Source organism: Bubalus kerabau, chromosome 21, assembly GCF_029407905.1.
Source record: "Bubalus kerabau isolate K-KA32 ecotype Philippines breed swamp buffalo chromosome 21, PCC_UOA_SB_1v2, whole genome shotgun sequence".
NCBI lineage: Eukaryota > Metazoa > Chordata > Mammalia > Artiodactyla > Bovidae > Bubalus > Bubalus kerabau.
Window position 1 is genome coordinate 25,385,966 of NC_073644.1, and position 27,671 is coordinate 25,413,636.

A 27,671-nucleotide genomic window follows, 5' to 3' on the forward strand; every position below is an offset into this window, starting at 1 on the left:
CACCTGCTATTACACAAGTGATTAGAAGTGGGGTTTCCTCATCTATATAACTGTGTACATTTTATGCTAACATCCTAGATAAGGCATCAGTTTGCAAAGTGAAATTATTTATTTAACATTAACCATGTCAAGAATAAACAAAATGTATTCTTAAAAGGAGTATTTAGTACTTAGCAGAATCTTAAAAATAATATATATTAATTTCATGCATTTATATTAAATCCTCATAGTTTGTCTTTATAAATAAATGGAAAGTTTCAATTTTGCTGCTTAGTCGCTGAGTCGTGTCCAACTCTTTGTGACCCCATGGACTGTAGCCCTCCCAGGCTCCTCTGTCCATGAAATTCTATAGGCAAGAATACTAGAGTGGATTGCCATTTCCTTCTGCAGTAGATCTTCTCAACTTAGGGATTGAACCTGGGTCTAGATAGAAATAACCGATGTCATAAAGTTGATTAGCATAAAGAGAATCATATAAACAGGGTAAAATATGAGAGGGTACATCAAGGATAGGAAAATCAAGAGACAGCTCATGAAATAAATCTCAGAATTCCCAAGTCCAGATTCTACTACTTACTGATTCCAAAACTTAGGAGGATGGGAAATGGTTTTGACAAAGCTCTCCCGGTGATTCTGACGATTACTGACTGATAAACCTTTAGAAGGCTCTCAAAGGCCTTGTAGCAAGGGAGGGTCAATAACCACCATTTCCTAGTGACTTCACCTCGGTCAGTTTGGAGTGGTGGTTCTGACAGGGCCTGCACACTGGACTCACCTACAAATCTGTAAAATAGCTCCTGGGTGATGCAGACCCAGGAATTGCAAGACACTAGGCTTGTTAGAAATGCAGACCCTCAGGTCCTCACCTCAGGACTAGAGAATCAGAATCTGTATTGTAACAACCTCCCCAAGCAGTTTGTATTCATGTTAAAGGAGGAGAAGTTGGCTCTCAGTCTCTACTTCTCAGTCTTTTGGCATCAAGAGAGCCTCCTAAGTTCTAATGGGTGTGAGGTACGTTACAAGAAGCTGGAAACTATCAATTAGTTCATGAAGTTTAAGAATGATTTCTATAATTATGTCTGTGAACAAAAAGAGAACAAAGAACGTCTGCTACTCTTCATCCGGTTTTACGAGGATTAAGTCGCAACCCGTTGGAATCAGCCACAGACAATACACCCTGCAGCATCAAATACAAGACGAGGCATTCTGTGTTTTGGGTAAGTGGGCACCTAGATAGTCAAGATGCATATCTCAGCAAGAATTTCAGTGACCCAAGATTCTTGCACCTTCCCATCCACAGAAAAACACTAAAATCACTAACTTGAGATATCTGTTTTATGTGACTAACAGTAATCTTTTACCCAGGTGTATGCTTGACATCACGTATTTTCCAGCAAAAAATTCACATATATATGAACAATATGTAATACACAATATATGAATTAATATATATTCATATGGGTTTCCCCAGTGGCTCAACAGTAAAGAATTCACCTGTAATCCAAGAGACTCGGAGACTAGGGCTTGATCCCTGGATGGGGAAGAACCCCTGGAGGAGGAACTGGCAAACCACCCCAGTAGTCTTGCCCAGAAAATCCCATGGACAGAGGAGCCTAGTGGGCTATAGTCCATGGAGTCGCAAAAGAGTCAGACACAACTGAGTGACTAAGTAACAACAAAATAGTTAATATATGGTTATGTGGATATATAATACATATCCATACTACATTTTTGGAGCAATTCCTCAGACCTGTGTCCTGGACTATAGTCCTCAGTTAAGACCCTGAATAAAATTTACACTCACAACTTTTATATTGTGTGTTTTCCTTTAAGTTCATGCACTGTTTTAGAAAGATTAGAGATTTATAGCTACAAGAAGGTCACTTATCGCATTATGCTGTGCTTTCTTAATTAGGAGAAAAGGAAATTGCAGGCTGGGAATTGAATATAATCTGTTGATATGCCATTGGGAGTATATACATATCCTCTAGTGTATAGACAGCGTGTGTGTATATGTGTGCAAACCAATACACATGCTCTCTCAACCCCCAAGCACCCTTGCCACCGATACTTAAAGTGATGGTGACTGTTATCTGAGGATTTGTTATGACTTGTTTTTCCACCTTTGAGACATGCAGGTGAAAACAGGGAGGGTTCTGCTGTTAATTTACTCATACAATCCCACTGCAAAAGAGATCAGTTGTTTCTGCTGAAAATTCATCCAACTCTCCCCTCCCTGGACCTAAATTTCCTGACCTTCAGGAAGATTCCCAGCATGAATTTCCCCGTGTAATCACACTCTCCCAATTATGAGCACCAAGTTCAGGTGGTATTTCTGCCTAGTTTATATTGTGGGTTTGGAGTGCCAAATTGTGTTCATTCATACGGCAGATCCTGAGAATATGCTTGTAGAAAAGCTAATTATGCAGATTCATTCTTTTAGTTGTCCAATAAATTCTGATTCCCTTAGCACTGAAACACGCGCACACATGAGTTTGCATCGTCTTTTTCCTCTGTAGCTCTCAAATGGCACGTTGCATTCAGGGTTTGAAATGCCAAGTAGACTTTAAGTAAAAATGCTTTTAAGGAGTTTCATGTGTGAGTGAGGCTGCCAGAGGGGTGGGGTGTGAGGAGGTGAGGAAAGAAACATATCCCCTTGCAAGTGCCAGGAATGACTTCAGGGTCTTCTTCAAACTCAGGGCCCCAAGCCACTGATGAGCCTTCTTCCTTAGCCTTCTACTCAAGAGAATAAAACTTCATTCATACATTATTTATTCAGCCCTTATTATGTGGCAGCTCTGTTCTGTGTTCTAGAATTAGCGTGAACAAGACAGGCAAGTCCTTGATCATATAGAACTTGTAGGTAGTGAAGAATAGAGATATGTTAAAAACAAGTGCATTAAGTATAAAACAGCAATCTATTTTTTTCTTATAATGAAAAAAAATGGGACCTAGTAGATTTGGACTCAAGTCTTTCTTCATTTGTACAATAAGAATAATAATATTCACCTTTCTTACCTTGTAAGTCCTGAGAATAACAAAGACGGAAAACAGTAAAAATGTAAAGCACTATATATCTATATATAGGCATTACTCTTATTTTTGAGAGAAAAGAGGCATTAAGATTTACAGTCACATTCAGATGGAATTATAAAAATCCTCTCCAAATTCTTTCAATTCTTTGCTCCACTCTGTCAGTTGTAAAGTTATTTGTCCCTTAATACAAACATTTCCCCCCCTATAATTTCATGTTTGTTTTCCTCTTAACTGATATGATGTTATAAAAACCCATGGGAGACTGTATCACAGTGATGACTAGTTTAGTTCACTTTCAGATCAAATATTTACATTGAAATGAAGAGAGCATCAGCTCATGAGAAAAAATTTCAATGTATCACTATTTACCATACATCTATTGTATGTGCAGGCATTGACATATGGAGAAAGACTGCCATATGCTTATACAAACAGAGTTGGAAAACAAAGCAAGAAATGAGAATCCATAGAGAAGACTCTTGAGAGTTCATTGGACTCTAAGGAGATCAAACCAGTCAATCCTAAAGGAAAACAACCCCGAATACTCATTGCAAGGACTCTTGCTGAAGCTGAAACTCCAATACTTTGGCCACCTGATGCGAAAAGCCAACTGACTGGAAAAGACCCTGGTGCTTTGAAATATTGAAGGCAAAAAGAGAAGGGGGTGACAGAGGATAAGATGTTGGGATGGTATCAGTGACTCAACGGACATGAATTTGAGCAAAGCCTGAGAGATAGTGGAGGACAGAGGAGGCTGGTGTGCTACTGTCTACGGAGTCGCAAAGAGTCAGACATGATTTAGTGACTGAAAAACAACAATAGTATTTTTGAAAGAAGTTAGACCCAACTGGAAACTTTAAAGATTCTACAACACATCACATGTTTAATGTGACTGGTGATTTAACACAATGAGACTCTGGCCATAAAAGAGCTTGTAATTCCCATGGGAGAGACACATTCAGAAGGCCTAACTGAAGCTCCATAAGAGACACTATGTTATCAAAAGTCTATATTCATAGAGCAGATTGAAAAAAAAAAAACACTACTAGAACTCAACATACTGGGATGCTACTGTGGACTAGAGACTTTGGAAAAGTTTTAGAGGAGGAGGAAGTAGGGCTCAAGCTGGTTTCTAAATCACAGCAGTATATGAATACATGGAGATGAGGTTGTGGGGAGGAGTGGGGCATACCCCAGGAAGAAAATCAGCAATGGACCAGTGGCAGAGAGCACTGAGTGAACTGGTGTAACTGGATCTTGTGTTGACCTGACTGGGTCAGCGGAGTTTGTGCTGGGGTTTACTGGAAAGCAGGGTCTATTCCTTTGTAACATTTTCTCTTGCCCATGTATAAGACTTCTCTAATTTTTAGTTAGTAAATGGAGAGACTGAGAATGTATCCTGCAAAGTTTAATGCTGAGTCATTTTCCAACTACCATGTCAGCTAATTCAGATCCCTAGCTATAGCCAACCAGTACAGCAGCAAAAACCAGAGGTGATCTTTAGACCCAGTGAGTGGGTCTCAAGTGTGTTCTTTGATTCCACAGGCCAGGAGCATGGCCAGGGCACCTACACCCATGTTTAAGCAGCTCCTAAGGTTATTTTGAAAGTCAAGGAAGCTTGAGAACCACTGCCATGGGGCAAGAGTTAAAGGGTGGAGTTAGATGAGAGACAGAAAGAAGAGGAAATTGATGCTTATTTGAGTCAGATGAATTCATTTTAAAGTATCATGGGAATCCCAGGGACACTGAGGTGGAGAAAGCCATGTGCAAATCAGCCAGTTAACATTTTTCGAGTAAATAATTTATTTGTATGCCTTTATTTAGGTATTTGATAATGACAGACAGTGTTTAAAAAGTTGTTAGGGAGGAACTCAGCTAAGTGGTATGCTTTGCCAAGGTCAACAAATATGTTTTGATGTGATTACATTGAACATATTAACCATCACTCACATTACTCAAACACTGAGTTCAGAAAGAAAATGTTAGTAAAAGACAATTTTCAGACTTGATCTCCATTAGTGAGCCATGAGCTATATACCTTTCTAAAATATGAATCTAAACAATACTTGAGTAGCTCACCAAATATTTTATGCTTCCAAACTCAACCCCTTCCTGGCTCCCAACACATGCTTTTATCACCAAGATCGTTCTCTTTGTTAAGGATCCTTGGGGAGAACCATTATTTCTTACAAACATAACATTTTAGTTTCATTTTAATTTCCTGATGCAGATGACACCACCCTTATGGCAGAAAGTGAAGAGGAACTAAAAAGCCTCTTGATGAAGGTGAAAGTGGAGAGTGAAAAAGTTGGCTTAAAGCTCAACATTCAGAAAACGAAGATCATGGTATCCGGTCCCACCACTTCATGGGAAATAGATGGGGAAACAGTGGAAACAGTGTCAGACTTTATTTTTCTGGGCTCCAAAATCACTGCAGATGGTGACTGCAGCCATGAAATTAAAGGACACTTACTCTTTGAAAGGAAAGTTATGACCAACCTAGATAGCATATTCAAAAGCAGAGACATTACTTTGCCAACAAAGGTTCGCCTAGTCAAGGCTATGGTTTTTCCTGTGGTCATGTATGGATGTGAGAGTTGGACTGTGAAGAAGGCTGAGCACCAAATAATTGATGCTTTTGAATTGTGGTGTTGGAGAAGACTCTTGAGAGTCTCTTGGAGTGCAAGGAGATCCAACCAATCCATCCTAAAAGAGATCAGTCCTGGGTGTTCATTGGAAGGACTGATGCTAAAGCTGAAACCCCAGTACTTTGGCCACCTCATGTGAAGAGTTGACTCATTGGAAAAGACTCTGATGCTGGGAGGGATTGGGGGCAGGAGGAGAAGGGGACGACAGAGGATGAGATGGCTGGATGGCATCACTGACTCAATGGACATGAGTCTGAGTGAACTCCGGGAGTTGGTGATGGACAGGGAGGCCTGGCGTGCTGCGATTCATGGGGTCGCAAAGAGTCGGACACGACTGAGCAACTGATCTGATCTGATCTGAAGGTGGATGATATAATAGAGCATCAGGGAAAGGCCCACAATATATTTTTGGTATAAAATAAATTACCTATTAGGAAAAAGTATTCAGTTTTCCTTAAATTGTGTTTGTAGACTTGCAGCATTATTTAAAATGAGGTATAATAATCATTGGCCTAATAGATGTCATACTGTAAATTAAATTTAACTAAGTTCATATGAACAGGCATTTATTAAGCCTATTATTTTTCAAAGTATTGTACCAAGGATTGTAAAGATAATGAGGAGGTAAATGAAAAGAAGGATCTGAACAATAACTAATTTCTCACTGCAAGCATTAACTTTGTTCAGAATATATTTAATAATCTTAGAAGTGAGAGAACCTAGTACCTTCTCTCCCCTCTGGGTAGTCATTTTAGATTTCACTAGATAACTCTGCATAGATTTCTTCAATGTGCCCTTACTTTATATCCTACATTCTACTGCTGTATTTTGGGCTTTTATTGCCTTCTACTTAGATTATTACAGCATGCCTTCTCACTTGTCTCACTCCAGTCTCTGCCCTTTTCCATCTGTCCTAAGAAATGTCATAAGGCTCAGTTCTGCTCATGCCATCCTCTGTTGTCTAGTGGGTAAACTCAAGCTTCTAAGTGTGAAAAGCAAAGTTTGGACTTGAGTCTTGTCATCTTTGTCCTCAGCTCCCACTAGTCTCTAGCTTCTCCCAAGAGTCCTGTGCTTCAGCCATATGGAATGTCCCACAGTTCTGAATGTGGCCCCGGCTTCCTCGTATGAGCCTTTACTCAGCCCTCTCCCTTCATCAGGCATAGTCTTCAGTCTGCTATCTTTCAAGATGTCATGCACTTATGTGCCCCGAGGAAACCCCTTCTGATACCTTCAGGTGGAATTACTCTCTCCCTTTTTGCTCCCAGACACATTCACAATCTATTAGAACATTTATGACACTCTGCAGTCATTAATGGACAGTTATTCCTGACACTTTTTATTTTTTAATTTTTTTTCAGAGCAAAGAAAGATTTATTGCAGGGTTATGAAGGAGAGAAGGTGGCTTGTGCTCAAAACCCCCAAACTTCCTGATGGTTTTGATAGGGATGAGCCCTTGATTGGACTTCAGGGGAAAGGAGAGACTCGGAAATGATGAAGTAAATTTTATGGTTAGGGTCATGGGAGGAAAGGGTCTTTGGGTTTCACCAGATTCTCCCAAAGACTGCTGTTTTCATTTAGTCACTAAGTCATGTCTGACTCGTTTGTGACCCCATGGACTGTAGCCCATCAGACTCTTCTATCCATGGGATTTCCCAGGTAAGAATACTGGAGTGGGTTGCTGTTTCCTTCTCCAAAGGATCTTCCTGACCCAGGGATCGAACTCATATCTCTTGCTTGGAGGTGGATTCTTTACCACTGAGGCACCTGGGAAGCCCATATTTAGTAAGGAGAGATATTACTTTGCTGAGAAAGGTCCGTCTAGTCAAAGCTATGGCTTCCAGTAGTTATGTATGGATGTAAGAGGTGGACCACAAAGAAAGCTGAGTGCCAAAGAATTGATGCTTTTGAATTGTGGTGTTGGAGAAGACTCTTGAGAGTCCCTTGGACTGGAAGGAGATCAAGCCAGTCAATCCTAAAGGAAACCAGACCTGAATATTCATAGGAAGGAATGATGTTGAAGCTGAAGCTCCAATACTTTGGCCACCTGATGCAAAGAAATGACTCACTGGAAAATACCCTGATGCTGGGAAAGATTGAAGGCAGGAGGAGAAGGGACCGACAGAGGATAAGCTGGTTGGATGGTACCACTGACTAGATGGACGTGAGTTTGAGCAAGCTCTGAGAGTTGGTGAAGGACAGGGAAGCCTGGCATGCTATAGTCCAAGCAGTCGCAAAGAGCTGGACATGATTGAGCGACTGAACTGACCCATTAAAAAAGTGAATTAATGTAAGAATATATTTCAAAATATTTACAGCATTCATCACTGGGGAGTGAGATTTCAGGTATTTACTTTCTTCACAATTTTCTGAATTTTTGTGAGTACATGTGTATACAGTGAACATTTGTTACAATTAAATGGTATACACTTTTATAATCAGGTAAAATATTTACCTTAAGCAATTTACAATTTTATAGCACCAGAAACAAGAAAGCCTCTAAATTACATGGACATTTTGACAATGGCTAATGTGCACATAGCAAAGATACACAGGGAGAAAAGCTGAGGAATCATAGCACTAAACTATAAGCAACTGGATGACATGGACAACTATTTCTTGGTTATCTTTGTAAGGAGATCAAACCAGTCAATCCGAAGGAAATCAACCTTGAATATCCACTGGAAGGACTGATGCTGAAGCTAAAGCTCCAATACTTTGGCCACCTGATGCAAAGAGCTGACTCATTAGAAAAGACCCTGATGCTGGGAAAGATTGAAGGCAGGAGGAGAAGGGGCCAACAGAGGATAAGCTGGTTGGATGGCATCACCAACTCAATGGACATGAATTTGAGCAAGGTCTGGGAGATGGTGAAGGACAGCGAAGACTGGCGTGCTGCAGTCCATGAGGTCACAGAGTCAGACATGACTGAGAGACTGAACAACAATTTGCATAATACCTTGTAAAAGCCTGGTTGGTGATGGTTGGTGAGTGGAATAGGGTAGAACACCTCCTGTTTGCCAGATGCTACATATAATCCTGAGAAGTTCTCCCTTTATTTCAATATTTGAAGAAAGCTCAGTGAGATTCCTTAAGCATGGTTTTCATAGTACCTTTATTACTCTTTATATTCTATGACTTGAGCAGGTGGCCAGAATACTAGATGCCAGAAGCCACATTTCCAGAGAAAGAGCATCCATGGGGCTGGTAAGCTTGAGGAACTGTCTTCTACTTTTCCCTGATGGCTGTTGCTATCAGCGATCCTGCATCACCTGCTTATTCTGCCAAGATGAAGGCTAATAGACAAAGCAGACTGGGACATGGAGGACTGGGGAAGCAGAAATTAGTTGGGGACCACTGCTTTTTTTTGCACTCTGTCCTGTTTAAATATATAATTAATTGTCTTTGTACAATGAGAGTCAGTAATGGAGTGGGAGACAGAAAATGCACTTCATTCACCCATTTAGAACTGGAGAAGGAAAAGGCAACCCTCTCCAGTATTCTTGCCTGGAGAATTCCATGGATAGAGGAGACAATCCATGGGTCAGAAACAACTGAGTGACACACACACACCCCCACACACACCCATTTAAAAAATAGCTCTAACCCAGTTTCCTAGTGCATGACCAGTTATTTGGAAGACGGGTTAGGAGGGATTCTCATCTAGGGTGAGGAGAGCTCTGGATAGCTTATCAGCAGTACAGATTACTTATAGGTGTCCTGAGTTAGGTCAAGAAATGAGAAGTTTTTTTTTTTGTTGTTAAAAAAGAAAAATCTTTAAAAATCAATGGAAAATATGGATGAGAAAAGCTGTAAAGCAGAGAGCCAAGGCATAAGTGATGTTTCACGCTACTCGTTTGTGTCTTTTCAAAACATTGGCTCAATTTCTTTTTCTCCAGCCCCTGCGGGAATGACCATCACGACACAGACTTTGACCAGCTTGGTGCAGCTGCAACCAGATAGCACTTTGCCTTAGGCTCCGAAGTTCCCGGAGAAGGCAATGGCAACCCATTCCAGTACTCTTGCCTGGAAAATCCCATGGACGGAGGAGCCATGGGGTCTCGAAGTCCATGTGGTCTTGAAGAGTCGGACACGACTGAGCGACTTCGCTTTCACTTTTCACTTTCATGCACCGGAGAAGGAAACGGCAACCCACTCCAGTGTTCTTGCCTGGAGAATCCCAGGGACGGGGGAGCCTGGTGGGCTGCCGTCTATGGGGTGGCACAGAGTCGGACACGACTGAAGCAAGTTAAGCAGCAGCAGCGGAAGTTTCAGCACAAATACCAGACCTCGCCTGACAGGCGCACAGTGCAACCCAGAAGCTCGGGAGCGTTAACTTCGCCCCGTAGGCCACCCTTGGCCAATACAGGACAGAGTAGCTGGATTGGTGCCTCCTTCTTTTCACCCCGAGTGGATAGTTCGGACATTTCACAACGTTCCTCAGCAGTGCCTGCACTGTCTATCCGCTTTCCTTCCTCCTTCTTTGGGTTCACTTTCCAAACCCACTGCTTCCATGCGAGTCTTACCGTGGAGTCTGCTTCCTGGGGAAATACACGCTAAAGCAAGTCTAATCAAGTCCCTACCCATCACTGATCGGACCCTCCCGGAATAATAAATGAGAACAAAATGATGATTATGACCACTTTCTAAGTAGATTCTGTTCCGTCATGAAAAGTTTCCTCAAGGTAATCTCCACGATATAACATCACTATCTTATTCATCAGTGTTGAATTTGAAATGAATTGTACTTAACCTTACACCGAAGTTCATTATTTTCCTGAGAAACTAAGCTATTAAGGGCGTGTTAAGTCCCTTCAGTCATTTTTGACTCTTTGTGACCCTATGGACTGTAGCCTGCCAGGCTCCTCTGTCATGGGATTCTTCAGGCAATACTGGAGTGGGTCGCCATGCCCTCCTCCAGGGGATCTTCCCGACCAAGGGATTGAACCCATTTCTCTTATATTTCCTGCATAACAGGCAGGTTCTTCACCACTATCACCACCTGGGAAGCCAAAAATTGAGGGCTGGTGTCACTATTCTCAGCTTTGCAGCAAGCCTGGGGTCCTCATGATTGCATCTTGATGACAAGTCTTGACAGATATTATGGGACAATGACTTGTTTATCAGGGCACTCGGCTAATATTTGGGCTTCTTTGGCGGCTCAGACAGTAAAGAATCCACCTGTGATGCAGGAGATGTAGGTTTGATCCCTGGGTTGGGAAGATCCTCTGGAGAAGGGAATGGCAAGCCACTCCAGTGTTCTTGCCTGGGAAATCCAATTGACAGAGGAGCTTGGTGGGCTACAGTCCATGAGGTTGTAAAGAGTGGAACAGGACTGAGCGACTTTCAATTTCTGCTAGTATTTGGAAGTTAGAAATTGAGTTCTCAATAATATGATTTTATTTGGTATTTTCCCAAGAGAAGCCACTCAGCATCTCTTGTATTATGTACTCCTCACCCAGATCAAACAGAACTTTACAATTCCTGATGGAAAAGGAGGTAAAACAGAAGTCTTAGTCCAACACCATGAAAGAATAAAAATAGCTACAGACTTAATCCATTTCAGTAGCTATAGATATACTTGGTTTCTTTTAATCACCAAATTTATAAGATATATATATATATATATATATTTTTTTTTTTTTTCCCTTCAGAAAATAGCAATTTGCTCAGGGGACAAATAGGCTAGATATAAGTTTATTATATTAGGTTGGTGCAAATGTAATTGCAATTTCAGATTGTGAATTTTAAATCATTATAACTAGGCTTAAACACATCTTTATTAATCAAAATAGGAACCATTACAACCAACACATTTCTGCCAATGAGAAATAAGTTGGTTTATTCCTGTAGTTGGTTTATTCCAGGATTCAGTGTAATCTTGGAAAGCATTTTCTGCTTCCTGCTGGTTGTGGAAGCATTTTCCCTGTAAAAAGTTGTCGAGATGCTTGAAGAAGTGATAGTTGGTTGGCGAGAGGTCAGGTAAATATGGTGGATGAGGCAAAACTTCACTGCTCAAGTAGTCCAACTTTTGAAGCGTTGGTTGTGTGATGTTCAGTCGGGCATTGTCATGGAGAAGAATTGGGCCCATTCTGTTGACCAATGCTGGCTGCAAGTATTGCAGTTTTCAGTGCATCTCATTGATTTGCTGAGCATACTTCTCAGATATAATGGTTTCACTGGGATTCAGAAAGCCGTAGTGGATCAGACGGGTAGCAGACCACCAAAGAGTGACCATGAACTTTTTTCGGGTGCAAATTTGGCTTTGGAAAGTGCTTTGGAGCTTCTTATTGGTTCAGCTGCTGAACTGGCCATTGCTGGCTATCGTATAAAATCCACTTTTCATCACATATCACAAACTGATTGAGAAATGGTTTGTTGTTGTATAGAATAAGAGAAGATGACACTTCAAAAAGATGATTTTTTAAAAAATTTTCAGTCGGGTCATGAGGCACCCACTTATCAAGCTTTTTCACATTTTCAATTTGCTTCAAATGACCATAGAATGGTTGACATTGAGTTCTTGGTCAACTTCTCATGTAGTTATCAGAGAATCAGCTTTGATGATGGCTCTCAGTTGGTTATATTGTCAACTTTCGATGGCCAGCCACTGCACTCCTCATTTTCAAGCTCTTGTTTCCTTTGCAAAACTTCTTGACCATCACCTCCCTGTATGTTCATTAGCAGTTCCTGGGCCAAATGCATTGTTGATATTGTGAGTTGTCTCCACTGCTTTACAATCCATTTTGAACTTGAATAAGAAAATTGCTCAAATTTGCCTTTTGTCTAACATCATTTCCCTATTCTAAAATAAATAGCAAATAATGAAAGTGAAAGTGAAATCGGTCAGTCGTGTCTGACTCTTTGTGACCCCGAGGACTGTAGCCCACCAGGTTCTTCTGTCCAAGGGATTCTAAAGGCAAAAATACTGGAGTGGGTTGCCATTTCCTTCTTCAGGGGAATCTTCCTGAACCAGGGATTGAACCCTGGTCTCCTGCATTGCAGGCAGACGCTTTAACCTCTGAGCCACAAATAATGAGTCATTAGCAAAAAACATAAAGTGAGAAATGTGCATTAAAATGATGTATAACATAACCATCCTTATTTAGGAATGTATTCCAGTATTAAATGGCAAAGTTCAACAATGTAAAACTGCAATTACTTTTGCACCAACCTAATAGCAAAGTTTTAGGGTGTATCTATATTTGATATCCACAGACTCAGAAACTTTGAATAAATAGGATGTGTCCTATAAATAGGTTTTAAATGTGTTTATAAATAGACATCCTATTTATTCTAAACTTAAGGTTATTCTAATATTAAATTTGTACACGAAGGAAAATTACCAGACTCCCCTCGCCACCCATGGTCTAAACATAATGCTTGTTGTTGTTTAGGTGCTCCGTCATGTCCTACTCTTTGTGACCCCATGTACTGTAACCCACCAAGCTCCTCTGTTCATGGAATTTTCCAGGCAAAAATACTGGAGTGGGTTGCCATTTCCTTCTCCAGGGGATCTTCCCAACACAGGGATTGAGCCCTCCATTTCCTGCATTGCAGATGGATTATTTACCACTGAACTACCAGGAAAGCCCAAGCATGATGCTTGGAGCCCAGTAAATCTCGGTCCATATTTGTTGAATGCATGAATAAATGTCTGAATGTTTGTTAAGAACAGTGACAAAATACCAACAAAGCTTCACCGAGAGGAAACCAAGGGGGTCAGGAAGGATTTTCCCGCGTAATCACAGGTGTGCTTATGTGGGAGGAGTCATTCTTCCACCCTGTCTGCCTGTCTTTGTTTCCTCTGTGTTTCCTGAGCCCAGGGATCCTGGGAGCCGGCTGCAGGAGAACACCCCCTGGGTATTGCTTCATCACTCTGCTGATTGGCCCTGGGCTGATACCGCAGGCTCCCAGGAACAGAGCCTGGCAGATCACTAAGGGAAGGTCATTGCATCTCTCTCTGGCCTCCTTTAGATGGGGGTGGAGAAGCTTGAAAGGTATTCCTCCTTACATACCATTCCTTCCCAACGGACTGCAGCATTTAAGATGATGCTCTTTCCTAAACGGTGAGAGTGAAAGTGCTTAGTTGGCACAGCTTCCTGGGCGTAAAGAAGAAGCAGGAGAGAAGGAAGCTGATGGATGTTACATCCAGATGCTTGGAAACAAGACTACAGGTGTCAGCTTACTTCACAGGTTGCATATGCAGTGGTAGCAGCTTGAGAAGACCAAGTTTCCAGCATTCTCTAAAAATAAAAATACTAACAAGTAACCTAAGCCTTGGGTCTTTAAGAGCTTAAAGGCAATTAATGGGGAGAAGTAGCCTTAATTAAACCCACATCAGAAGCATCAGGGCTTTAAAATCACAGCTTTTCTCTACCAGAAATTTGCCTGATTTAAGGGGAGACATTTTTGCCATTGGTGCAGCATGCCCAGAGTGAAGCAGTGTTCCATTGCCTGGAGCATGGGCATCTTTAATGGGCTTGTTTATGTTCTGCTGTCACTCCCGACTTCCCCACAGGGAATTTTGGGGGAACATTGTATTCTAGTGTGATCCACTTGTCTTTATTCTAAACAAGTGTCTAGAATGACTCAACATCAGGAATGAAAGTGTACATCAAACACATTTGGAAGAATACAAAGATACGTTTGCTGCAAGGGTTTGACCTCTGTCACTTATTTCCCTGTGAACATTCCTGCTCTTCCTTCTGGCTCTTTGAGTGGTGCGAGTCCTTCTATCTCTTCTTTTTAAATTATTTTTCTGTGGACCATTTTAAAAGTCTTTATTGAATCCGTTGCAGTATTGTTTCTGTTTTATGATTTTGTTTCTGGCTATGAGGCATGTGGGATCTTAACTCCCTAACAAAGGATCAAACTAGCAGCCCATGCGCTGGAGGGTGAAGTGGTAACCACTGGACCACCAGGAAAGTCCCTATCTTTTTCTTTTAAACACATATCTTTTGGAGGGGGTGCTATTTCTCTTGCCTGTGTTTTTTCTTTAAACTTTGGGCAATGTGGTAGGTAAGATCCTAGGATGCCCTGCTTGGCCCCACTCCAAGGTTCCTGGCACGTCAAGGACAGATACCTAGTCCCAGTTATTCCATTAAACACTAATCCAGGTACTTCTCTGGGTAACTGCGGATGTAACTGAAGTCCCAAATCAGTTGTCTTGAGATAGAGTATCTGGGTGGGCGTGACCTAGCACATGAGTCCTTTAAGAGCAGAGAGGTTTTTTTTTTTGTTTTTTGTTTTTTTTTCCCCCTAGTTAGTCACAGAGGAGAGAGTCAGTGAGAAACATGGATAAAGAAGCAGATATTTACACTCTGAATGGTTGTGGGGAGCCACGTGGCAAGAAACGTGACTTGCTTTTAGGTACTGAGAGCTGTCCCCATATGACAGTCAGCAACAAACGAGGATCTCAGACCTTCAACCATAAGGATGTGAATTCCACCAACAGTCAGTTATCCTGGAAGAGGACCTGGAGCCCCAGGATGAGAACCACAGATTCAGCCAGCACTTGAGGTCAGCCCATGAGACTCTGAGCTGAGAGTCCAGCCATGCTGGTTGGGTTTCTACCTACAGAAACTGGGTAATTATAAATGTTGTTGTTCTCAGTTGCTAAGTGTGTGGTCATTTGTTAAGCAAAGATAAAAACTGACACAGGCAACCAGAAATCCACACACTTAAAAATGAGGCAAGGGGCTTCCTGGTGGTCCAGTGGTTAAGACTCTGCTGCCAATGCAGGGGGTGCTGGTTCAATCCTGGGTTGGGGAACTAAGATCCCATGTGCCACACAGCCAAAAGAAAAAGCAACAACAAAAAATATGAGACAAGGATAAGGAACATGTTGATACACTAGCTTGAAGAAAAATGAGTGTGATACTAGCATTTGTTAATGCAGGCTATTCCTGCAGCCTAAGACTAGTCACTTGGCGGGTGAGAAGTGAATCTAATGGGGCACATTCATTCATCCATGCTGCTGTTGCTAAGTCACTTCAGTTGTGTCCGACTCTGTGCGACCCCATAGACGGCAGCCCACCAGGCTCCCCCATCCCTGGGATTCTCCAAGCAAGAACAGTGGAGTGGGTTGCCATTTCCTTCTCCAATGCATGAAAGTGAAAAGTGAAAGTGAAGTTGTGTCTGACTCTTAGCGACCCCATGGATTGCAGCCCACCAGGCTCCTCCATCCATGGGATTTTCCATAGGGGAGTGTTTATTCAGGACCTAGGACATAGATAGCACTCACTTGGGTTAATTTTGCAGTGATAGAGAAATATTTCAGTAAATAGACAACTCTTTTTTTTGGTTCACAAGAAATCCTGAAAGAAGTTTAGAGAAGTTACAGAGAAAAGCATGTGTTCTGACTTTAAATGATATCTGAATGAAGGAAACTTTACTTTTAAAAAATGTTTCATTTACTAGAGGAAAGGTAGTAAAAGTCCAGAGGCAAATGTATACCTTTTGTCCTCTTTTTCTTTTAAACACAATTTTAATTCAATTTTAATTGAGATGAGTGATAGAAAATTCAGACTGTAACCAGAATTAAAGACGGTGCAGTGTCAGCTGCAGGTGTCGGGGAGAGGATCCTCTCGTCTCCTTGCTTTTTTGTTCTCACTATTAAGCAGGAGGACTTTGAGATTTCTCATTGATTTCTCCTGTTGCCTTTTGTTGTTCGTGAACTTAAGGCCAGGTTTCCTTGACTCCAAAGCAATTTCTGAAAAAAGATCTGCTGACATTACAGGGTATCTGGGTCATTAACTGTGTCAATGCTGACCGAGGAAATCATTTTCTAGCACAAGATGGTCATTTGTTCAAAATAAAGGCAGAGATGTGGCCATTTTCACATGTTTGTAAATGGTATATAGGGTATTTATTTTGTGGAAATTTAGCAGGATACCTGGAAGCAAAAGAGAAGACTGCTGATTAGGAAGGAGTATTGGAAATATTATCATAGTCTCCATTCTGTTTCAGTCCTCCTAGAAAATAAAATAGCCAAATTTTGTTTCCTATTTTTTAGACACATTCCTTCATTTGTTTTATTAGAAAATGTGCTAGTTATGGCAGGGGAAGGAGGGTGTGACAAGGTACAAAGATGAATGGCAAAGGGAAGAAGCAGAGTTGGGAAATAGAGCCTATGGAGAAATTTGAAGGGAAGAAGAAGCTTTTGCCTGAAAAAAAATTCGTTTTTTTTAAATTGAAATATAGTTGCAGTATAATATTATATAAGTTACAAGTGTACAATAGAGTGATTCACAGGTGGCTCAGAGGTTAAAGCATCTGCCTGTAATGCAGGAGATCAGGGTTCAATCCCTGGGTTGGGAAGATCCCCTGGAGAAGGAAATGGCAACCCACTCCAGTATTCTTGCCTGGAGTATTCCATGGACGGAGGAGCCTGGTAGGCTACAGTCCACGAGGTTGCAAAGAGTCGGACATGACTGAGCGACTTCACTTTCATTTTCATTCCATCTATGGGCTTCTCTGGTAGCTCAGTGGTAAAGAATCCACTTACAATGCAGGAAACAGGAGACGCAGGTTCAATCCCTGGATCAGGAAGATCCTCTGGAGGAGGGCATGGCAACGCACTCCAGGATTCTTGCCTGGAGAGTCCCATGGACAGAGAAGCCTGGCGGGCTACAGTCCATAGTGTTGCAAAGAGTCAGACACAACTGAAGCGACTGAGCACACATTCCATCTATAGTGATTATAAAATACTGGCTGCGTTCCCTGTGTTGTACAATGTAGCTTGAAGCTTATTTTATTTATTTGCATCTTATTTGATGCCTAATAGTGTGTATCTCTTACCCTCTTAATCTTTTACTGCCCCTCTCCCCTTTCCCTTTCCCACTGATAACCACTAGTTTGTTCCTTAACATAAGCAAGTCTGCTAAAAGTGGGCTTCTTACAGCTCTTTTCTTCTAGCAGAAGTTAGTAAAAATTTTTTTTTTTTGGTGGATCAAGAGGCACCACTGTGTTATATAGTAATACTGTGTAGATATTAAGTAGAGAAAACAAGTTTCCACGTTTTTACTTGTGAAATTAAAAATACAGTAATTGAGTCCACTTTTTTAAAGGGTTTTTTTTTTTTTTTGATATGGACTATTTTTTAAAGTCTTTATTGAATTCATTACAGTATTACTTCTGTTTTATATTTTGGTTTTTTGCCCAAGAGGCATGTGAGATCTTAGCTCCCATTCCAGGGATCGAACCTGCACCCCCTACATTGGAAGGGGAAATCTTAATTACTGGACAACCAAAGAAGTCTTGTGTCCAATTTTTAAACAATGAGAAGAATGGAATTATTTTGGGAGGATAACATTTTGCTTAGTCGGGGTTGTGAATCAATGTTCCCTATTATCAAGTACTTGTCTGTGAAAACTATTCTTAGTTCATGGTTGATACAAAATAGATGCTGAGCCACATTCAGACCACAGGCCACAGTTTTCTGGCCTCTCCTTTGGAGTTTTTCAGGACAGTGGTAATGAGATATTCTCAGTATACATCAGTAACTGTATTAAACAGAATGAACATGAATGTCAGTGATAGGAATCAATACTTTAGCAATAGAGTAGGCAAGGGCTATGAGGAAGGAAATATAGGGAATTAACTAGCTCTTTTGATCTTTAAATTTAGATAAAAAAAGAAATCTCCTAAAATTCTATATACCCCATGTTACCCCCAGAAATACTTTTTCTAGGTGATGACTTTGTGTCCGTTTTTACATTTTTCTTCCATTATGTAATTTTAAAGCTTAGTTTTGTTAATATACAAAATAAATGTTAACTATAAATAAGGTCTGGGCCTAAAAATAAACACCCTGTTCTCAGTTAAGTTCTATTGATTTCCATGAGTAAATACAGTATAAGAGTTTTCAATAAAGCGATGCCCTTAAAAGCATACTTCCTGGATTTTTTCCTTATTTCTTTTATTGTAGAGTACACCAGGTACCATAATGCACTGTGGGTTAGGTTTTATGGCAGACAGAAAATACATTCCTCTAATAGAGGGGTACTTTGGCCACCTCATGCGAAGAGTTGACTCATTGGAAAAGACTCTGATGCTGGGAGGGATTGGGGGCAAGAGGAGAAGGGGACGACAGAGGATGAGAAGGCTGGATGGCATCACTGACTCGATGGACGTGAGTCTCAGTGAACTCCGGGAGTTGGTGATGGACAGGGAGGCCTGGTATGCTGCGATTCATGGGGTCGCAAAGAGTTGGACACGACCGAGCAACTGAACTGAACTGAATAGAGGGGTATATGTTCAATGTTGACTAATATCTCACGTACATCAGTGTTGCTGCTTATCTTCCTAAAAGGAAGACTTCAACTTTGATGAAGATAAGCCAAGCCCAACTGTGTGAGCATTTTACATGTACCTCAATACAACTGTTATATTTTTTGTCAGGAAGGAAACTTAAGTAACACACATGGGGCTTGCATGTAAGACTTCTGATACAGGTAGAAACAACTTTAAAATGAAACTTAATTTTAGCAGAGCACTCAATATATGCTTATTTTTTTCCCCTTGAGCCTTAGTTTTGTCTAGTTTGTATAGAATGTAATATCTTTCCTTTCTCTAAAACGTATGAAGTTGATAAGGTACCTTGCAAAGCAAATAACACTTCCTTGTGGAATGTCTACCCATTCTTTAAGACTCAGCCCAGTGTCTCTTGCTCCAGGAAAACTCCCGCCAGCAGCCCTCACACCTAGGTCTGGGCTCCGCCTTCTTGTTGCTCCCACACACACTCTGCCCTTATTACACTTCCACGAGGTGTTGTTTGTGTAAAAATCCATCTACCCAATTAGACTTTGGGCAGCTTTAAGGCAGGGATCACATCTCACTCACTCCAGCTTTATTCCTGGTACCTAGAGCAGTGCCAAACCTTGCGCAGGGGCTCATTATAAGCTTCCTAAATTAAGGGGTAAGTGAGTGCATGCACAGAGGGATAGACAGGGATGGATCAACACCGTTTCCCCCACTGTTTTCCAAAAGAGCCAGTGAGGTTATGACATAATTCAGGATGTGGAATAAGGATGAGGGGAGCAGGAAATGGAAAAGGGGGTACCCCACAAGGAGAAAGGGCCTTTATCAGAGAGTAGGAGGAATGAGATATGGCCTGTGGTTTGCTGGACGCAGTTCGGGCCAATGGCGTGCGCCCTTTGTAATGCTGGCTGCAGGGTTGCCTAATCAATGTGGGTCATTTTTCTTTACTTTTCCTTCCCTCCTCCCTCCCTCTCTTCCTTCCTTTCTCACTTTTCCTTATTTATTCAACTAGCTATGTATTTGTTCATCCTTACCATTTTGTACTGTCTTTTTTATTATTCTTCGGAAAGCACTCAAGATATTTTATTCTGGCATCTAATATAATTTCAGCAAAGTATTTCATAGCCTAGTTTCTACAAAATGGACAAAGAGAAATATTTATTGAACATCAGTCTTGTTCTCAGAAATTTAAGTAAAACGTAGACAACATACAAAAAAACTGACCCTACTGTGAAGAGCCCTGAATTTGGTGAATGAGAGAAGATAAGCACACCAAAAAAATTTAATAACACCCAAGGCAAAACACAACACTTCCTTACTCTTCTTCAATACCTGACAATTTCTTTTCTAAAATATACATTGATCCTGTCACTTTCTTTCTTAGTGGGGGTCCCTGATCACCTCTTGCCAGATCCACCAAGTTCCCCAACTCTACTGAAAGTAACCTAAGGAAGGCTCTGTGTAGCAAAGCTTTATGAGGATAGAACTCCGTCTACATTGAGGCCCATTGGAGTGGTAATGAGGAAAAAGGCAGAGGGTTCCATCACTTTCATTGCTGAAAACACAGAGATTCTTCCTTTGGTTTATATATAGGTGATGGGGTTGAGGGCGGAGGGGAAGCTTTCTTGTGGGAGCATTTTCTTGGTCCTTTGACACCAGTCCCCGAAAGGGCTTTTATGACCTATCAACATGCAGGACCGCAAGCACAATCCCAGGTTCCCTCCTGCATCTGCAGTGCTCTTCTATTGCATTTTGGGGAACTGGTTTAGCTTCCTATGATGAGCCTGCCAATGCAGAGAAGCAGGAGACATGGGTCCGATCTCTGGGTTGGGAAGATTCCCTGGAGGAGGAAATGGCAATCCACTCCAGTATTCTTGCCTGGGAAATTCCATGAACAGAGGAGCCTGGCAGGCTATACTCCATGGGGTCGCAAGAGTCGGACATGACTGAGCACGCACGCACAACTAGCTAAAACACAACTTCGATATTTGACCCACCTAATTTTTTCTTCCTTCTTGTCCTGACCCAAATTTCAGACCCATTTCCTACTAGAGCTAGAGAAGAAGCTGCAGATGAGCAAGCTGAGGAGTAGATGTCTCCGGTGCATTCCTGTAGCTGTAAACTGAGAAGCTTGGGGCTGGAGGTGGTCCCCCCAGGGCCATAAGAAGCATTTTGCTAGAGATCCCGGGAGAGCAGAGATGTAAACGTGGCTGGTTTCCACATTCACCAAGTGCCTAATGCCCATGCTTAGATATTCAAGAACTATGTCTGTGTGTGCAGGAGAACATTATGGTTTTCATTTTCAAAATTTGTCCAATACTAACTAGAAAATGAGAACAGTTATTAATTTTATAGCAGTCAGTTTTCAAAAAAGAAGAGTAAGTTCCTACACATGAACTTTGAAGCACTCTATTTTTCAAGAGAAAATGGATGTGATAATCTGATGGAAGTACTGACCTGGCATGGAAAGTGAAACTGCTCACTGAGGGATGAGCCAGCTTGCTGCTACATGTTAAAATTTGGGGAAAAGTTAAAGCAAGTTTGTTTCTTTAAGTATCATTGTCTCCTCACTTGCTATGGTCTGATGTAAGCAAAAGTAGTTAATGCTCTGATACAAAGGACTCATTTTTGTAGTTTCAGAAAGAAACTTAAATGTTTTCCAGGAGCTTGTAAACATTTCCCTATATTTGTAAAGAAAACATATGGAGGACTTAATATTTGATATTTTCTAAAGTTCTTGGAAGCCATTTGGAGGGCTTGGAGCTTATAATACCAAAGTTAGAGAAAAGAAAACTCATCCATCTGGATTTAAACCATTTCAAGGGCAGGATGCATATCCAGAGGTTCATCTGTTCCAATACCTCAGCAGTTGAGTCATTCAGAATTGTTTGGGAAAAGTCTTTCTACCAGTTTTGTATCATAATCTCTTATTGTTGTTTAAACATAGTTTTTTTTTTAAATCCATACTTGCACGAAAGCCTACTTTTAATAAACCAAGTAACAGATGTGAACTATGGGATTCACAGGAGTAGTTAGCCCAAGTAACAGATGTGAACTATAGGATTCATGGGGGTAGCTGGCCCAAGGAACCAGCATACTTACAATTGCATTTCTTCTGAACAAACCTCAACTTGCATGCTGTTCTATAGGTGGAGAGTCGAATACGATCCAGGTCTTGAGCCCCTGGGGACAGATAAAAGGTACACATGTGGTCTGCTTGCATGTGGAAAGGAAGTGATCATGGTCATAAACGAAATAACTACAGACCTAACCGATACATGTAATTTGACTTTCATCTTTGCTAGAATAGAAATTTAAGACCTGAGGTCTGTCTCGTACGCCTCAGGTTCTGGGACATCAGGCTGTCCATCCTGTCCATGGGTTTGTGTCTGCCATTTCTGATAACAGTCGGATCAAGTTGTGACTTAAACTGCTAGATGACACCAGATAGTAATATTATCAAATAATGATTTTTAATGCACTGTAATCTGTAATTAGAGTACAGCTGTGAGGTGAGCACAGGCTGAACATTGGGCATCTGCTCTTGGTGCCTTCAGACCAATTGCTTTTAGAGGCCTCAGTTTTCTCATTTGGGAAATGGGACTGACGATCATACTACTACTTACCTCATGGACTGTTGAAGGATAAATGAGTGTCTATTAATCTAAAGCATTGGGGACACTGCTTGGCACACATACATCATTACTGTTACTCGTGTCTATCCTACAAAGCTTCCTGTCAACCTCGGGGGGGGGGGGTCTCCTTTCTAAAAACAACCACTGTTGTAGATTTGTGGTTGCCAAGGGAGCGGGGTGAGGGAGGGATCAGTTGGGAGTTGGGGAATAGCAGATGCAAGCTAGTATATATATATAGCATGGATAAACAGAAGGTCCTATTGTACAGCACGAGGAACTGTTATTCAATATCCTGTGGTAAATCATAATGGAAAAGAATGTATATATATGTATAACCAAGTTACTTTGCCATACAGCAGAAATTAACACAGCATTGTAAACCAACTAAATTTTAGAAAAGAAAAAAATGGAAGAAAGACAGCACTATTCTTTCTGCCACTGAGGCCTCCATTTCCTCCCTGACATAGCGTGTTCTCCATATTCTTGAACTGCTTTCCTCAGCCCACTTCTCTACTCAAGAATCCAGCATGGCTCCCGATGCCCACAGCACCAGGGCTGAAAGTCCCACCCGGAATCCAAGCCCTGCTGCAGGCTCTTCCCCTCCTACCTACCCCACAACATTCCCCACTGCTCTGGCCCCAAACCTCTGCTGGGCTTGGGCTGGTCTCCTCACCAGCCCTTGTAGATGTGCTGCTTGTTCCATCGACATCTGAGTTCCTGGCCGTCCTCCCACTCTCCTCTGGAGGGGCTCATTTCTAGACTGTCTCTAAAACATAGTAGATGTTCAACTAATGTCTGTTCTCTACTTCTAAATATTTGGCTTCTTTCAAGCCCATGTTTATGTTCATAACAGATATTAAGGTATGTGGCTCTACTTTGATATATTAAAAAACATTTTTTTTTTTTGGCTGTACCACTCAGTATGCAGGATTTTTTTTAACTTTACTTATTTATAAATAGCTTCCCTGGTGGCTCAGATGGTAAAGCATCTGCCTGCAATGCGGGAGACCTGGGTTCGATTCCTGGGTCGGGAAGATCCCCTGGAACAGGAGACTCAAGTTTGATCTTTGGGTTGGGATGATCCTCTGGAGAAGGAAATGGCAACTCACTCCAGTATTGTTGCCTGGGACATCCCATGGACAGAGGAGCATGGCGGGCTACAGTCTGTGGGGTCACAAAGAGTTGGACATGACTTAGTGACTAGCAACATCACCTATTACTCCATGGTTTTATGAGGCAGTTCATTAACATTCATTCTTATGAGAGTTTATTACTTGACAAACAGACTTGTTGATACTGAATGCCTGAAGGATCAAAGAGGGAGGGCTCACCTTCATCCCATGCAGAAAATTGCCTAAATATGTTCTCAATAGATGGACATTTAGCCAATGGCCATAAAATATTACTTCCAATGATAGGGATAATTTTAAAACTTAGTGACAATATATGAGCTTTATATAACTTCCCTGGTGGCTCAGACGGTAAAGCATCTGCCTACAATGCAGGAGACCCGGTTTCAATCCCTGGGTTGGGAAGATCTCCTAAAGAAGGAAATGGCAATCCACTCTAGTATTCTGGCCTGGAAAATCCCATGAATGGAGGAGCCTGGTAGGCTACAGTCCATGGGGTCGCAAAGAGTTGGACACGACTGAGTGACTTCACTTTCACTATGAGCTTTATAGTCAATAACCCTAATCTTTCTCTTCCTAGTTGTATGAACTTTGAGAAGTTTTTACTTGTCTTCTGACTTCTTCATCTATAAAATGAGGAGAACAGCATCAACTTTACCAGCTGGTAACCTCTGTAGCTGGTACCTAGTGAGCAAATGGACATCCTTATAAGGGTTTTCAGTGTCACTGCTGAGTACCAATAAATGATAGCCATTTCTTCTTTATATTTGGGCTTTCATTTGCCTCCCTGTAACTTCAATCCATTTCATCCAATTTCCCTTCTGAAACCGTATCATCTTTTCTCCCTGCCACTTAACAAAATTTATTTTTCAAAGATTGGGAAGCAGCTATTGTGATCATCATTAGCATCTGGAGATTATGTACAAAAGTCCTTGTCATCACGGAGTTTAAAGTTTAGGTGGGGGCAGGGTAGCGTTTCCTTGAGTTTTTCGGGTTGAAGATGTCCAAGTCCAAAGCCATTTCAAGTACAATGTCTATTTACCCAGAGAGTGGCACACAATGGGAGTCAATATATGGATGTTGTTATTATTGTCATTATTATCAGACATGAGTTTGAGACCCTTACCTGCAGGGAGCCAGCATGGGAGTTCCCACCCATGACAAAGGTCATGCGGAGAGGCCTGACATGCAAAGGCGAGTCAGGGCTCAAGGGACCCCTGGATCTGTCAGAGCATCTACCCCAAAACCAGAATCTGTCTGTTTTACTATTTTATGACTTTCACCAACTCCTCTGACATTAACGGGGGTGGGGGTGGGGTATCCCCGACCACCTTTCTCTGAAGGAAATCAACTTAGAGCTCTAGTTAATTAGCCTCCTGGGCATAATAGGAGTGTTTCAATCCAAACCCCTCAGATGGCTCTTTAACTTGCCTGACAGGTTTACCCGGACTCCTACAGCTACGCATACAATTGTTTACAGTCTCCCAACCCCAAGAGGCATGGGAAGCTTAAGATATTCAAATAGTATAGAGCCTCTCGGAGAGTTAGAAATTGTTAGAATAGAACTAGTAGAAGATTTCATTGTTGAGCCAATGCTTGCTGCCAAGTTTCCACATCCCCTGTATTGTATCCTTGGAAGTGTATTAATTAATATAGTTGGTATGTAGGAAAAATAAGTAGTGGCCTTGGTGTTAACAACTTTAGACCCTTAAGGTAATAAATTCTTTCCTTGTTGTAAACCCACTGCACCTCTGCCCTATAGGAATGCAACTTTATCTAACACCTTCGGAGGATGGCGCCAAACTTTAAAATAATTACTCTTAGAGAAAATAAGTCTTATGGTTGACAAACCTTTATCAGAGTCATAAAATGTTAACAGGCCTTCTGGCCAGAAGATGATGTAAATCACCTAAACCATTTGTATACGATAAGTTTGCAGAAAAGAAAAGCCTGGTCTCGATAAGGATCAGACTGCTGACTTTGCATGATTTTACACCCCCTATTATCCTCTATGCACAACTTAAGGTGTATAAGCTCCCTTTGAAAATAAAGCTACAGGCATTGCTCAAAGTTCGGTCTCCCTGTGTTGTTCTTTCTCTTTCCTTTTCAGGCTGATTCCCTAGAGCACAGGGGCCCTCTGCATTCACTTTCCTGCCTGGGCTTCTAAGACCCACTCGAGAAGGTGCCTAAGGTGGGGCACCTTCAGCTATTCAAGAGGGCGCCTGCGGCCTACGTGAACAGAGCAAGTCCGGTGCTGGGGCTTTATTGGCTTTCTGAGTAAACCAAGGAATATCAGCCTCTTTTCTCTCCTCTATTTTCTTAATTGCAAAATTCTTTCCTTATCTCTTTCTCTATTCCTTTAATCGCCAATGCCATCCTCCTGAAGGAATCCCTGGATCCAATCGGGGCTGGACCCCAGTACTTACCCATTCCAGTGATCCTGTTCTGTCTGACTAATATCTCCTTGAAATGAGATATATGAAGTTAACCCAAAGTGAAAAGTAGAAGTGAAAGTGTTAGTCACTCAGTTTTTTCTGACTCTTTGTGACTCAATGGACTGTGGCCCACCAGGCTCCTCTATCCATGGAATTTTCTAGGCAAGAATACTTGAGTGGGTAGCCATTTCCTTCTCCTGGGGATCTTCCTGACTAAGGGGTTGCGCCCAGGTCTCCCATATTGCAGGCAGATTCTTTACTGTCTGGGCCACCAGGGAAGCTCAAAATTAGCCCAAATGCCACAGCTGTTGCCTACCTGTGTGGAATGTACAGAAAGCAATTGTTACCACTATTGATAAGGAAACTAACTGATGGCATTTTTTTCATAGATGGTTCATTCTTCTGGCTCTTTTAAGCTAGAAGTTCATTAAAACTGGCTTTTGAAATCGTAAGCACTTCTATTAAGTCATATCTTTTCTGTTTAAATGCTTATTTGGGGGCTAAAGGTAGGACTTCACATTTAATCTGCTTAGTTTCTTTTACTTTTAAAGCTCATATTTCTAACCCTTAAATTTTTATTTTGCCACTGGCATTTCAAAGGACCTTCCTAGTTTCATGTCGTCTGTCAATCTGAGAGGCTCATGTGGGAAATGAACTCTCTAGAATATAGGATAAGCAAAGACATAGAGACAATCAGAAATACACGAGCATTAAATCTGTCTTTTTCCCCAGGATGAAGATGTACTTTTAGCAGTGCTCAGTTTGGTTCAACAATTAAGAGAATCTCAATATCTGTAAATAATCCTTTAAAAGAAGACATTAAGGACATAAACAATTTATGTAAGTTCTTCAAAAATAATGATTCAAGCCCTAGGTTTAAAAGAACTGTGATGCAGCACACAATTAAATTTCTTAGTTCCAGCAAGACCTCATCCTCTAAGAACAGAAACCCTGGATCCTCTGCGACTCCCTCTCATAGGGTTCCTACGGAGCATTTAGCAAAGGTGCCACTCCCCAGGATGCAGTAAAAGGGGTGTAGAGATGATGCCTAGGGTCAGGAATACACTGACTCCTTTGCCCATTACCATGTGGACTCAGGTGACCTTCTGCTTAGTTCAAACCTCAGGTAGGGGTCTGGAGGTCTGTCGATGATTTCAGTTTGTAAAGCTTCTTTCTGGCTGAGGATGTAAGCCCTGAATATTAAAAGGGATGTGGTGAGCAATGAAGTTAAGCTTTTCAGACGCAGCAGCCCATTGCCTCACAGGGATCATGTAAGTGGCAACCACAGGATCCATCAAGGATTCTGGAACTCAAAAAAGCTGCTGAGACAGACTAGACAGGTTCTTGCTCCATTTACCCACCTTGTTGAAAAGAAATTTCTTGGTCACTGGCCCAATAAACCATGAACTTAATTCACTTTGACATGTTTGGTCTTTCCTTCAAAGTCTACAAACCCATAGCCTACCTTAGGTGTAGTCCCATGTCTTCTGTGTCCAAGCCATTCTCTAAAATCAAACAGCTGTCCAG

General features: G+C 41.5%; 1 protein-coding gene across 17 annotated transcripts in view; it reads right to left on the reverse strand.

Annotated features, from left to right (window-relative positions):
- Nucleotides 1-27,671, reverse strand: part of DTNA (dystrobrevin alpha) — a 317,537-nt gene that overhangs the window by 125,401 nt on the left and 164,465 nt on the right. For all 17 annotated transcript variants that reach the window (XM_055559506.1, XM_055559513.1, XM_055559505.1 and 14 more), the window contains one exon: nucleotides 22,047-22,127. In XM_055559506.1, the coding sequence (XP_055415481.1) occupies nucleotides 22,047-22,127 (81 nt within the window). The remainder of the gene's footprint in view (nucleotides 1-22,046; nucleotides 22,128-27,671) is intronic.